Consider the following 14,593-nt stretch of genomic DNA (forward strand, 5'->3'; position numbering starts at 1 on the left):
ATAAATAGGTCCACAGATACAGAATACAATCCCCTCAAGTTTCTACTCAATATGTTATGGTGTGTAAGTTTACATGTGTAAATGTACACACACACACACAGACACACACACACTTACAGATGGACAAAATGAACTCAACCACATCTTTTGAAAATATAGACTAAACTAAATTTACTCCATTCTCATATATTATAAATTTACTTCCAATGTATCATTCTTATAAAATGAAACTGGTCTTCAATTTTCTTTGTTATTTTGTTACTTAAAAATTGAGGGGAAAAAAACTTTAAAAACTTTTCATAGAAAGTACTTCCTTGGCCCCAAGGACTCATGATGAAACAGCCAACAATAATTTTGAAGCTAGACGTAATCTGAGTTTTTTCCCCAACATCCCCATGTATTAATTCTGTAACACTGGGCAAATTATTTAACATTTCTGAGCCTTGATTTTTCTCATGTATTAAAAATAACAATAATCAAAGGTTGTTATAAAACAAAACTCACCTAGAGCAAAGTATATAGGCCCCATGAGCAAAGAACATGTCTCTTTTGTTTCCCCAGCACTAAGAACAATGTCTGGTATATAGTGGCAGATACTCAAATGTATCTTGTTTATTATTTATCCATTAGACAGCAATAATAGTTACAGCACCATCCCCATCAAGCAAGTTAATGCTACATAAAAAATGGCATGCAGGGTTATCTGAAGAATACAAATTCTATACATACAATTCTTATGATCTTTGGATTCTCTTGAAGTCATTTCTTAATGATATTTCCTTCAGAAAGTATGTAAATTTATATCTATACTGACATGTCACATCCTGATCAAGAAGCAAGTCATGAAATACAGGCCTCATAAAGTACACACTTTTTTTGGTATACTTGATAATTTTATTAATCTTAATGTGAGTATCAGTATGTATAAATTAATATAACATTATCAATATATGCTGTTTATATTTAATAAAGCTTAATATAGTTAAATTAAATATTAATATTTTATAAATATTAATGAAAATGAAATATATGACTCCTCTATAGCTTATATTCTTAGAATTAGTTTTTAAAATTAATTTAAAATTGGATTATGGGAGACATATTTAACAAAGGAAATATTCTCATTGGCCTCAAATTTCCTATCAATGTAGAATACCACAAAGTAATAAAACTTTTTAAAATTCTAATTGTCTCTGTGGCATATATGCCCTGTGACCCAAAGGGACATAGAAGAGTAGAGCACTCAACTAAAGATATAGGAAGCATTGATTATACTACAATAATTACAGTAAGATACTTAAAATCACATTGCTTAGTTGTAAAGATAGTACTTTTCAGCTACACCAGCCTTACAAAGTATTTTCACCTACCAGCTGCCTAATATACTACCTGTATGCCCTTGGCCAAGATACTAATCACTGACAGCCTTGGTTTCCTGTTGTAAAAGCTGAGGTCACCATCATTACCTTCTTCATAAGACTGCAAAAATTAAATGAGTTAATATATATATAAAGTGGTAAAGCACAGCGTCTGACATATGAGAGACAGACAATGAATTGTTTCCACAACTGATCACAGGAAGCACACACTGCAGTACATAGGGAGAATGTGGTGAGAGACCATAAGTGGTAATGTTTACAGTGCCAGGGTTCTAGAGACAGAATGTTTGGACCAGGTGACCTTGAACAAAGTATTTACTACTCCAGGCCTTAGTGTTTGCACCTGACAATACTTAAACTTTATAGGGTGTTCTGAAGAGTAAATGAGTTTAGTATATCAAGTATTGCATACAGTACATGGCATAATATAAACATGCAGTAAATGTAAGCCATAATATAAAACAAACATTAAGGGCTCAAGAACACATTTACTTCTTGTTTCGTTCATGAAAAATAATGATTTATTTCCCTATTAGAAAATTACGGAAATGGGAGTTCAGACCCATGTTATTCAACCTCGTAAGGAAGATATCAAGCCTCAGAATACAGATTCTGAGAACCTACTTGCTGACTGAATTTATGGATTCAGTCTGCTAGCTGGGAGTCCATGAAATGGATCAAAGTCTATCAAGCGGTTACTAAAACCACTGACCTGCTCTATCATTAAAATCAATATAGGTACTGACATCCTATCAATGAGGACAAAAGGTGAGAGAAATTCTAGAAATAAAAATGCAATGTGCTTTAACATTATAAATAAAAACTATTAATAAAATCACAAATGATCAAATGACTGCTTCAACACGCATACTGTCAAAGTTTGTAGTATTTATGACAAATGTCTGTCAAATGCTAATGTCTTAAACTGGTTCATATATAGATTTAAATACAAAGGAAAGTGTGTAGGACGCACAAACCACTTTAAGTATAATTATTTATTGTATATAAATACAGATAGTGTTGGTCATCATATGAATCTAATCTTTCCCTCTTCCCTCTTCTCCCTCAAGTCCCTGGCCTAGACACCTCAACTACAACTGATCAAGGATTTTCCACCCGCTCCCCCAACCCCACCCCACGCACAGGTACCCACTTACCACAGCACAGATCACTATCTGGTTCCTATACTCCTGTGCAAAAGCAGCTCCGCTTCTGTGAACAAAAAGCTGTGGTGACTTGACTCATTATTTACAGAACTGTACTAACCACTCTCTGACTGGCCATGTTACGAGGCACCTACATAATAACTTCTGAGGGACAAGAAACTTTAAATATCTTTGATTTATCCTCAGAACTCCCCTCAATGCTAAGATTCTCACCTGCAACTGTCTCCCAAAACATATGAAACAATCAGATGTAAGTTCCTTTTATTTCATTTTATTAATCATTTTTCCTTTTATAATCATAAACTCTCTTTCCTTTTCAAGTACGCATCTTGAATCTACCCCCAAGGATCTATCCATCCCATTCTCTTACGAAATCAAAGCTCTCCACCTGTGTCCCTTCCCCTAACTCAGTATCAGGATTATATGTACTGAGCAATGTTCATCGATGTGTGAAACAGAAAAAAAAAAAAAATACACATATAAGATTCAACCCCTGTCCACCAGAGGTTTACAATTCAACTTTAAAGTATACTGACATTCCTTGATCCAAGCCTGAATTTTGCATTGTTTACAGAAGATTCCTTAACTGAATTTCCAAACTGCATGGAAAATTCAACATAACTTGAAATGGCCCTCCTCATCCTTACCTGGGAAACTTTTAGTCATCCTTTAAGGCCTGGCTTAGGATCACCCTCTCCACAAAAATATTCCCAGAACTCTTCAAGCAGAACTAGTTTCTCTTTCCTCTGGGCTTCCATAACGCCTCATTTATAGCCTTTATAAACTAAATGTCACGTTGTACTTTAACTATATATTCATCATATTCCACTGAGTTAAGATGCAAGTGATCATAAGGAAAAATTCTGCTAATTAGACTATGACATGCCTTTGATTATAAGGTGTATTCCAATTTCAAAGATGTAACAATTTTTTTTTAAAGTATGTCTTAGATGTAAAGGAATACTGTTTATCTCTGCAATAGATAATATATTCTGTGAGACAGGCAAATGTGTCTCATTTTATCTTTAGTTTCTCAATACCTGTTACCATACTTGATATAGAGTAAAGGAAAGGTACCAGCAAACCTAATATTTTTACCAAATCCCTTAACATTTATTTCATGTCACTATTCTGTGTACTAAAGAGAAGTTCAACAACCTGTCTTTTGTATTAAGCAACTTCACTACCATAGGCTTTCTCAAGGCCACTGTGAATTCAAAGCTAAATTATTCCAACAATATTACTCTTACTGGGCTTCTGATTTCTAACTTCTCTGTACATTTATCTACAGAGAAATGCTCCAATAATATCATTTGCAAAACTTACCATTCAATCCCTTCCATCCACTAGATTTGTATTTTGCAAACCTATTTTTGTTATTCTGGCAGAATCTCTCCTTAAAACAAAATGTTAGCAAACAGTCCAATAAACACACAAGTTCTCTGGCTGAAGCAGGGGTGGCAGGTAGTCCACTGGGCGTATCCTGAGCTACTCTGTGAGACCACTATGCCTCTATGGAACACAGAAAAGAGAAAACACCACTCCTTGTGTTAGCTGGAAGCTTCCATGTGAGGGCTTTATGCTTTTCATTCCAAGTTCAGCTGCTTGGCTCAAGACATCCTCTCTCTTCACCTCACTACCCTCAAAGTTTCAAATGCCCACTTCCCAAACCAACCTTCACCACAGAAAGCCTTCCCTGTTTACTGCAAACCACTGATCTCACTAGTCTCTGAGCTCTCCTAGTCATTTTCCATACCTCAAAACCCCGTACTTAAGTATTAACTCTCACATGCAAATGCAGCTGCCACATAATTGTTTGATTTATGTAAGCCTTATCTCCCCAATCGAAGTATCCTTTCAAGACAGGTACCTTCACAGCCTAAACAGACACTGCCCATCAGTCACTTGGTTCTTACCACACTGAAACATAACGCCTCTTTTCCACCTGTGGGTATACCTCTCCCCAGATCCTTAGCTGCACTTCACCAGAGCTTTCTGATAATCCTTTTATATAGCTCTCTCATTTACTCTGATGTTTACCTCAAGCTAATATCCGTATCTTAAACTACTCAATCTCCCACTCTGTTACTGTTACCATGTGACCCCCTATCAGTGCACCACCAAATCCCTGAGTACTTAGTCAAGCATGTAAGTTTAACAAGACTTCCACAGAACACTCATCAAATGGATGGACGTACCCAGAATAGAAGTATGTACTCAAATATTCATAGAGTCCTAAATTTTAGAATTAGAAGACTCACAGATTATCTAACCAAACCTTCCATACAAGAAATTCTTTCACATTCTAGTGTCTCTAGTAGACGGACACCAAGACTTTGAAAATAGGAAGATTACTCCTTCATGAAACAAGCCAATCTATTATTGTACAGCACTGGTCAATCTGTGTGTACATACACTTATTCTACTGATTTCCCAGGACCAAAACATACCACAGCTTTATTAATTAAAAGACAAGGACAAAAAACAGCTCTCCATATATCCAAAGAAGCTATCACACTTTCTTTTGTTCTCTTTTAATAATACAACCCCCCAGGCTCTTTGATTATTGTAGTATGAAATGTTTTCCACACTCTTCATCCTGGGAATCCTTTCTGATATGTTTGCCAGTTTGTCACTGTCCCATTTAAAATGTGCCACACGTAATATTGTACACAATATTGCAGAAATGGTCTGACAAGCACGAAGTACAGGAGCTTTACTCTTAGTTCACATATAGCCAATAAATCCCAAATCATCTCTACATGTCCTGCTGCCAAGCCATGTTTTTCACCTTGCAGGTATACAATCCCTACCCCCACCCATAAATAGAGGATCTTACCTGTTTTATTTATGTTGCTAATTCTGGTCCTGCTTTCCAGCCTATTAACATTAGTCCGAATCTCAATTCCATGCCCTATTATATTATTAGCAGTATCTTCCAACTTTGCCTCATCTTTGAATTCAGTAAATAGGCCATCCTTCAGTGTGAAATTTGAAAAAAATGTTCAACAGGACTGTCATTGAGGATAGACCCATACACCACAATATCAGAGGCCTCTATTGAGGTAGATAGTCAACATTTTTCACCTAATAGAGAAACCAGCACAAGCTTTTAAAGAAAGCACAATTATCAACACTGAAATCAAGATACATTGCACCAATGTTATTTCCTTTTATCCTCATCTGGAAACACTAAAGAAAGAATACATGAACCTGGTTTCTTAGGGAACCCATACTTGCTCCCAATGATCCCTAAATTCTTTTAAATGCGAGTCCACTACTCCATAATTCATTCAAGGACTTTGCTAAGGATGATTATCAAGTTCATTAATTAGCAAAAGATTTGGATAACAAAGGCAGAAATACAGCAGAAAGACAACGTGACAGAAGTCAAGATTCTAGTCCTCATTTTGCCACAAAGTACAAGAAAGTCATTCAAGCTTTCTGGGCTTCAATTTCTTCAGTTCTAAAATACCACTAAGGAATGAGGGAGGGGGAAAGATGTTCAATTATTTTTAAGTTACCTTAGTTAACAACAATTTCATTTAGCCTTTATCTCACCATACATACTTACATAAGCAATCTGGTTTAAAAGGTTTCCTTTGCCACAATTTGCTCATTCACTAGGTAGTAAAATGACAAGCATTATGAACATTTAATCTTACCCTATACCTAGATCAGAAGAGTACAGCAGAGCCTATATATATATATATACACTCTGATATCAGGCCAGGTTCCCCCTTTATGGTCAATCCTTAATATGCCACCCCCAAGTATACTGCAGAACCTGACATATTTCTGCTTTCACTTATAATAGTAAAAACACAAAATTCCTTTATAAATAAACTTTAGCAGCAATAACAAAAGGCTACAATTGGTGAGCAATAATCTCAAAGACCTGAAACTAAAATTCTATCATTCTGTAAATTCGTGTTATTTCTCTAAGATCTATGTATAGCACCTTTTTCCTCTCTTCTCAATCAAGCGTCCTTTCTTCCTCTTCAACTTGCTTTTATGCCTGCTCCAATATTCCTTAAGTATTACTTGTTATATACTCTCTGATTCAGATATGAAAAGCTGATGATTAACACTCTATTTTCCCTTGTTCCACTATCCTGAAATACCTCCCAAACGATGCCCTATTAAACAATTAATGTGGGTCTACACTGAGCACTTTTTTTATCTTCTCTGAAAAACTTAAAAATAAGCAATGATATTGATATATCATCATCATCAACAAATCTTAAAGATCATGCTTATACATCTTCTAATGGGTAAAACCAACTTGGTAGTTCAGAACCCAAATCACTTGTATAGGACATAAGATTTAAGTTCCTTCATTACAATGAATTCCAACCTATAACAAACAGTATTAGAAAACGTTAAGAGAAATAAAATTACAGAAGTAAACACTGACTTCTCTGAAAAAAAAGAAATAAGCAAACACAAGAGGCATATGTATACACATAGATAAATGTGTATACATTTATATATGTACACATACATATGTGTGTATATGTGTATAACATATGTGTATATGTTATCTTAAGATGCCTAATAGGGAAATCCAAATTAATACAATATATGGCAAAGGAAAACCATATTTGTATTAAATTTCAAGTCAATTTTCTACTTTTAGTAGCTCTGGAAAAAAGTCTGGTATAAGAGGTTGATTCTACTGAGTGAAGTTAGGTTTTCAAATTAAATAGACGTGTCATTTATTTCCTTTAGTCTCTATTTTCACTAATAATGAAAAACCAGCCCTCCTAGTCCTGGTTCTGCTAATCCCCAGGATTTATACTTTAAATTCCCAAAGAAGTAAAGGTAAGAAAGTTAGTTCTTGAAGAGCCAGCAGCAACATCTTATTCTCAAGTCTGAACTTCCTATGTGTAGGAATTTGTATACAAATGTTCATTTCCGCTAAAACTGACAAAGAAATTCCATCCATCAAGCAAAAAGCATGATCTGTTACTGTATGTGATGAAGGCCAAAAATTAGCCAAATTGCTGACCAGTGCAAGTTGATTACAAATTTAGAAACCAATAGTCCCTACATGTTCTAAGTTCTTTAAAGAGGAACAATTCCTAAAGTTCATTTTATCTAGGGCTCTGGCTACTAGAATACATTGTGAAAACAGGTAGTTGTTTTTGAGGAAAACATCATTCACTTTCCTCACTTAGTTAAAACAAAGGATGTTCTTAAGCCAGCAGCATGATTAGCTGTTACCTTTGCTCTTAACTGAAAATAGGATTTTTGCTTTTTCTTCAAAGTCAAACTCAGAACCCCAACAAAAAAAAACAAACAATAAATATGTAGTGGGCGTACCTGCATTTAGTTTCTACTACAATTCTAATTAAATGCTAGATGCTCAACCTGTTATCAGGATTTTGAGTTGAGACTAAACCACAGAAACACATTATGCTAAATACATTATCAAGGAAAGAGGTTCCCCTAGGTTGTCATTAACATTCCCATTTCATAAAATCAAGTATGAAGCTCCCAGCTTCAAAAACTGGTTTCATTCACTTTACTTTGTATGATTTTTTTCTTTCTGTCCATATCCTCCAGAATACTTCCTACACTTTCTGAAGAGTAACATGAGGCTGGATGGTAGAGAACTTCTGGCCTCTTGTTCTTGAGCTAGACATTACATTCTGTCAAAGCTAACTATTAATAATGTTTTCAAACCCTGGAAATAGTTGCTGGAATATTTAGAGCCAAAAATTTCCCATAAATTAAACAATACCATTTGTGGGGGGGAGGGGCAGAAATGAAACAATCAAAAAGCACGAAAAAGTGAATGAGGACACAGAGTAAAAGATCTGAACTTCCAGGGCACATTTATAAAAGGGATAATACATAGGCACTTGTTGCTCATTCTCTCCCTTCTAGAGAGAGGAAGGTACTTGGTGTACCACTCCTAACGTCTTAAAAGTGCAAAGCCAAAAGAAATTAATGAAAAGAGCCATCATTAGCTTCATCAAGACCACTCCAGGGTGCTGCTCCCAATTCTGAACTGTGCCTCTCCATCACCATTTATACCTTAATCCAGCAAACATTTGTCAAGCACCAACTATGCTAGGAAATTAGGAAATAAAGTAAAATCTGCAAACAAGTAGGCCCAGATTAACTACTCAGATCAGGGTACATTTCTGGTCTTTGTAACATAGCTATCTTCTTAAAATGATAGAACATGTCTATTAGACCAACAAAATTTTAAATCTTTGGTTTCAGAAGGAAAAAATCCAACTACATCAAGTTCAAATTTCCTCACACACATAACTGTCCCCCAAATCATATAAAAAATTTTTTGAGGTTGGGGAGGGTGTAACTTAGACTTATTTAATTATTTATTTTTTAAAATGGAGGTACTGGGGATGGAACCCAGGACCTCGTGCATGCTAAGCACACACTCTACCGCTGAGCTATACCCTCCCCTTGTATAAACTCTTTAAATGAAAAAATTATCCCTGAAAATGCAAGACTAAACACACCTATTGGGAGTGCTCAACACAAAGCTGGTCAATATATGTTTGTAGAATAAAAACTATAAATTGTACCTGGCATAGAAATCCACTCTCTGAGGCACTTATGAACTAGGCTCAAAATCCATCCCTTCCATATTTTGCCTTACAGTTAGTTCATTGCTTACAACTTCACCCTTGGTTCTCAAACTTAAATGAGATTTATAATCACTCCACCTGGAAAGTTTGTTTGAAAAGCAAACATACCAAAAAATTATAGTTCCAGAAATTGGATCCTGCAGTTATAGTAATTTATCATTCAAATGCATCTAAGGCGGTCAGAAGATCATACTCTCAGTTAGTTACATTAACTTACCCTCACAACAGGCAAAGGAAAAACTCTGAGATTTAACTGATACCAATTAGAGAGCAGAACTATTTCTAACCTCAATTATAAATTATTCAGTTCTCTTAATTAATCGTAATTCACTAATTCTTAATAAGTAATATGAAATATAAGTGAAATAACTTTTGTCTTGACAATATAAATACATTCAACCCACTCAAAATAGACATTTTTCTAAAATACTTAATTTATTGTCAATGTTTAGAAAGAGCAGGAACAAAGCAAGCTAAGGATTGTAATCCAGAAAAACATACATATAATTGTGCTGTAACAGTTTTATGGGAAGATGTACCACACTTGAAATACTTTCACTAGGTTTCTATGCTGTCAATACAGATGTGGCTATTTAGTTTAAATTTAAATAAAATAAAGTCTAATTAAAAATTCAGTTCCTCAGTTGCATTGGCCACAGTTTAAGTGCTCAATAAACACATATGGCTAGTGGTTATCATATTGGATAGAACACATACAGAACATTTCTATCATCACAGAAAATTCTGTTGGACAGCTCTGGTTTAGAGTTAATGGGTGTCTAAATAAAACACATAATCTGTTCTCCTGAATCAGAGAGCTCTCTCTATCTGGCAACTTCCAATTTTAAATATATACATCACCTTTAGGTATTAACTGTGAAACAAGAACCCTAGCATAATTTATCTGAAACTTGTTACAAGAAAGATCGTTCCAAAGTGATATGCTTATTCATTTTAGATTATCAAAATAGCAATAATTTAATGAAAGAGGTCTGAAAGCATCAAAGACACTAAAACCACAACTAGGTTTTCACCAAATCATAATCAACGAAAAGTGTTTAATTACTAGAAAACAAAAGGCATTAGGTAAAATAAGACTGGTCCAGAAAGATTAAAATACTTAGTAAGACTAGATTTCCAAATACTTCAGAAATATCTATTTTCCCACATAACAAATGACTGCTATATAAACTAGTTTTAAAATGAATTCAAATTTGTGACACTTTACTGTCTTCATTTTTCATTGCTTTCCACCAACTTCACACTAAAAACACCTAAAAATACCGTAACCACAACAGATTTTACTTAAATATAATTTTATAAGTGAAGGACTGTTCACTCAAAACCTTGAGCAAATTCTGGTGTTAGCAGAAAAGCAGATTTAAAAATTAATGAAACAGTCTGCAACGTAAAATTATTACTCTCAATTGCATCAATAGCTAGTTTAAAACAACACTGTAGAGTAAAATGCAGAAGTTTGGGCAACAAGATGCAGAAATGTTGAGAAGTAACTCAATTTAAGAAAAAGCTTTATTACCAAGTCGAATTATAACTTCAACAGACTCATAACTGTACACTACTTCAACTTTAAACCTACTTTCCCTTAAAGAAGACATAAACTAGCATTCTGACCAGTGTTCTTTCGGAAAAGTTCCAGTATACTCAAATATGATCTCCAAATTACAAAAAAAAATTATGATTCTAATCAGGCTCTGCTTCACAAAATAGTCTGATAAAACCATAACAAATTTAACATATGAAACCTAATGCTAAAAAATATGACTGTGAATGGTCACACTGATGATTATAGAGTTAGGGTAGTTAGCATAATATTCCTGTGTATTTTAGCTTCCCTATGATTATGTTTACTTCAAAGGTTTATGCCAAATCGAAGAGTTAGCAAAGAAAAACAATAACCAATGGTTATCAAAACCTGTGTAAGAGGATCTTTAAAGAGAAAAGATTGTAGTGACTTACCTGCAACACTAGTGATTGTAACTGGAACTCCTTGCACTTGAACGCCCGCAGCACCCAGGTTGGCAACACTCACTGTCTGAAGGTTAGGCACTGATGCAAGCTGGGCAGTATTCAAAGTTATTGGGGCACCAGCAACAGCCACAGGAGCAATCTGCGCAAGAGTCGTGCCACCACTTGAAGACACTGGGGTGATGGTTAATTGTTGGGATAACCCAGCATTCTGAACTTGCAAATTTGAAAGACTCTGAATATTCTGAACCTGTACAGTTTGCCAACTGATTTGCCCTGAAGGTGTTAAAGTTGGAGCCCTGATAAGCACCTGAGTCGGATTTACTGCTTGAAGTTGAACATTCTGCAAAGGCTGCTGCTGGATGGTCTGGATCGTCTGCCCTGACTGGAGTTGAAACGACTGTGGTGGAATAGCCTGAATAATCTGTTGCTGAGGCTGTTGGATCTGGATCTGTTGCAAGATAGGCTGGCCTACAATCTGCACCTGCTGAAGAGAATTTGATTGCTCCTGTGTGTTCTGTATTCCATTAGACTGAAGCTGACTGGAGCTCTGGGCTTCAGACTCAGCAGCAGCAGGTGTTTGAGATTCTTCAATAGTGCGTTCAGAACTACTGGCTGATGTGCTTGCATACTGGCCCGTATCTGCTGAGCTCACTAATGTGTCACTGCTGGTCAGAGATGTTGAAGCAGTGGTTGTGCAGGTAGTGGAGGAGGAGGGAGATTCCGGCATTGTACTGACAGAAGCAGTGGTGGTGGTGGGTGTGGAAACTAACTGACTCCCATTGGAAGTCCCACTCTCAGTAGTAGTAGCGGGCTGGCCAACCTGTCCAGTCCCTCCTCCAGCAGCCACATTGTTTATCACTGGCAAAGCTAACGTCACTCCTCCAATGTTAATTGGTAGGGTTGTTACAACTTGAGCCTGAGTACCAGGAAGGGTCTGTAATTGCAGTGGTATTGAAACACCAGGTCTAATTTGGACTGGAACTGTTTGATTTGCCAGATTTTGAGCAAGAATATTCCCAGAAGCTGTCCTGTTAGCAGCCGTGAGTATAGCTTGATTATTACCTGCAGAAATGAGCTGAATTTGACCCTGCAAATCCTGTAGAGATGAACTATTAGTTGGATTGATTTGAATTTGCTGGCCTTCCACTGTCTGAAGTTGTGGAATCACTTGGTATTGTACACTACCACTTGGATTTTGTACTTGGATGACTTGAAATTGACCAGGGGAGGAAGAATTACCTGATTTAGTTTTTGTGGGAGATGCACTCCCGTTATTACTGCTGGAAGAACTAGATGAACTAGAAGCTGGTTGAGAAACGTTATTTTCTTTTGAAGCAGGAGGAGTGGAGGCAACAAGTTGCCAAGCGTTTCCAGCAAGCTGTGTTGTTACCAGTTCTAACTGTTGTGGTTGATTTTGAAGTTGCACCAATCCTTGGCTTGGATCTATAATAATTTGTTGTTGTCCAGTTGCTTGATTTTCTCCAGGAGTCCCTATTTTGCTGCAAGTAGCTGCCAGTAAAGCCAGAGGAGAGGGCTGAGAGTCCTACCCAAAATGGGATGGTAAAGGAGAGGGGGGGGAAAAAAAGTGGGTGGATTTAGTGAAAGCCAGTACTTGGGAGGGGTTTATTTAGACATCATTTCAGAACTTACTCAGGAAGTGGCAGAAATCAAAATAAATATTAACAAAAGCAGCAAGATATAGGAATAAGGAAGCAGATCCTGTAATAGAAAGTTTCAATAAAAGGAAATTTCTAACAAACTTTCCTGATGTGTTATTTTCCTAAACTCAAAACGCCCTTGGAAAAATACACACCTTTTTCTTATAGTCTGAGTTCCTGGTGGAATTTTAAACAACGATATCCCAAACATGTGAAATCTTTATGAATTTACAATTTACTTCCTCACTCTCAGAAAGATGCTTTGAGTGGATAAACATTTTTATCCTGTTATTCACTTCTGGGCATTTAAAGGGCATAACTCCCTCTTTCCCCTAACGTTTCGCGATGAATTTTATATAATATATATATATATGTTTGCTTTTACCTGGGAGCCTGAGGTTTTGGGTTTTTTATTGTTATTCTCTGGCTCAGAGGTTTTCCCTCCTTCTGTAGCCATCGCCGCTGCCGCCGCCGCCTCCTCCTCCTCCTCCTTCTTCTGATCTGCAACAACCCCCCCACCATACGACAACAGGTTATTAGGATTATTATTATTCATCTTCACCCTCTCCTCTTCCTTCCCTCCCCCAGAACATTAATCTCCATAAACCCGCGATCCACGCACACCGGCAGGGGGTGGGGGAGAAGGAGCGAAGGGAGGAGGGGGATATCACAAAACGTGGTTTGAAACCCGACCCATCGGCTCCAGAGCAACACCCAGAAGGTTGTTCTCTCTCAGACATTAAGACAAAACACAACCCTCCTTCCCTCCCCTTGGTTCCCTCCCTCCCTCTCCTCCTCCCCTTAAAGCATCTCAGCGGCCCCGGGGGAGGGGGTAGAACCGAGCAGGGTCTGGGGAGGGAGGAGGGAGGGAGGCGGTGAAGGAGACCAAGGGGGGTGGAGAATACGTACCGCTCATCCCGCATTAACAGGACAAACCCTCAGACGGAGACACTGGGATAGAGGTGGGTGGGGGTGGGGGCGAGGCGGGAGGAGAGGCCGGTCCCGCCCGCCCGCGGTGGCTCGGAGGAGGCTGTAGCTGGCACAGGCTCTGCCTCTTTTTCCGCGAATGGCCGCCGCTGGGCTGTGGCGTAGCAGCTCCTCTCTCCGCCCGAGCCCTGCTGACTCGCCCTTGATTGACAGCGGCGGCGCGCGGCGCGGGCGGCGGCGCGGGCCGGGGGCGGGGCCAGGGCGGCGCGAGCTTGGCCGACTCCCCACCCCCCTCGGCCTCTCTCAGTCGGAGCCGCCGACTCTCCACCCCTTCCCCCAGCGGATTGGCCGCCGACCTGCCGGGGGCCGGGGCGCTGGGGCCGCCTCCTCTCCACCCCCTTTCTCGGGGTTATTCTTTCAGCAGCTTTTCTTTTCCTCCCGTGGCTCCTCCGGCGCTCTTTCTCTCAGCGTTCTAGCTCAGGCGCGCTGCCGGTAGGCCCTCCATACAGCCAAACTTGTTGTCCCAGGATATCCCGCCCCCTACTCATTTCCCAGAGCCCTCCCCTCAAAAGCCGGCTCCAACATCCCTCAGAACTGCCACTAAAGAAAAATGTAGGGCTATTGTTGAAGGGAAGCGAGAGGAGCGGACGAGAGGATGAGCGAGCTACCGACGACGCGGCGCACCCAGTGAACTGCCCGCTGGCCCCGCGTAGGGAGCATGGCTTTCCTGAGGCGCATCCGGACCCGGGCGCCCTTTTTCCCTGGCTCGCTCCCTATTGGTTGAGGCCCTGGGTGACGCGCGCTGAGTGGTGGGAGAAAGGAGGCGGGGCGCTGCCGCAAAGCCTGTCGGC

At 38.6% G+C, this 14,593-nt stretch overlaps 1 protein-coding gene across 1 annotated transcript in view; it reads right to left on the reverse strand.

Annotated features, from left to right (window-relative positions):
- Positions 1 to 14,272, reverse strand: part of SP4 (Sp4 transcription factor) — a 60,317-nt gene extending 46,045 nt beyond the window's left edge. The window contains exons 1-3 of the mRNA XM_032483876.1: positions 13,725 to 14,272; positions 13,201 to 13,316; positions 11,146 to 12,700 (exon numbers count right to left, since the gene is read on the reverse strand). Coding sequence (XP_032339767.1) covers positions 11,146 to 12,700; positions 13,201 to 13,316; positions 13,725 to 13,731 — 1,678 coding nt within the window. The 5' untranslated portion in view covers positions 13,732 to 14,272. The remainder of the gene's footprint in view (positions 1 to 11,145; positions 12,701 to 13,200; positions 13,317 to 13,724) is intronic.
- Positions 14,273 to 14,593: the final 321 nt, after the last annotated feature.

This window comes from Camelus ferus, chromosome 7 (assembly GCF_009834535.1).
Source record: "Camelus ferus isolate YT-003-E chromosome 7, BCGSAC_Cfer_1.0, whole genome shotgun sequence".
In the NCBI taxonomy this organism is placed as follows: Eukaryota; Metazoa; Chordata; class Mammalia; order Artiodactyla; family Camelidae; genus Camelus; species Camelus ferus.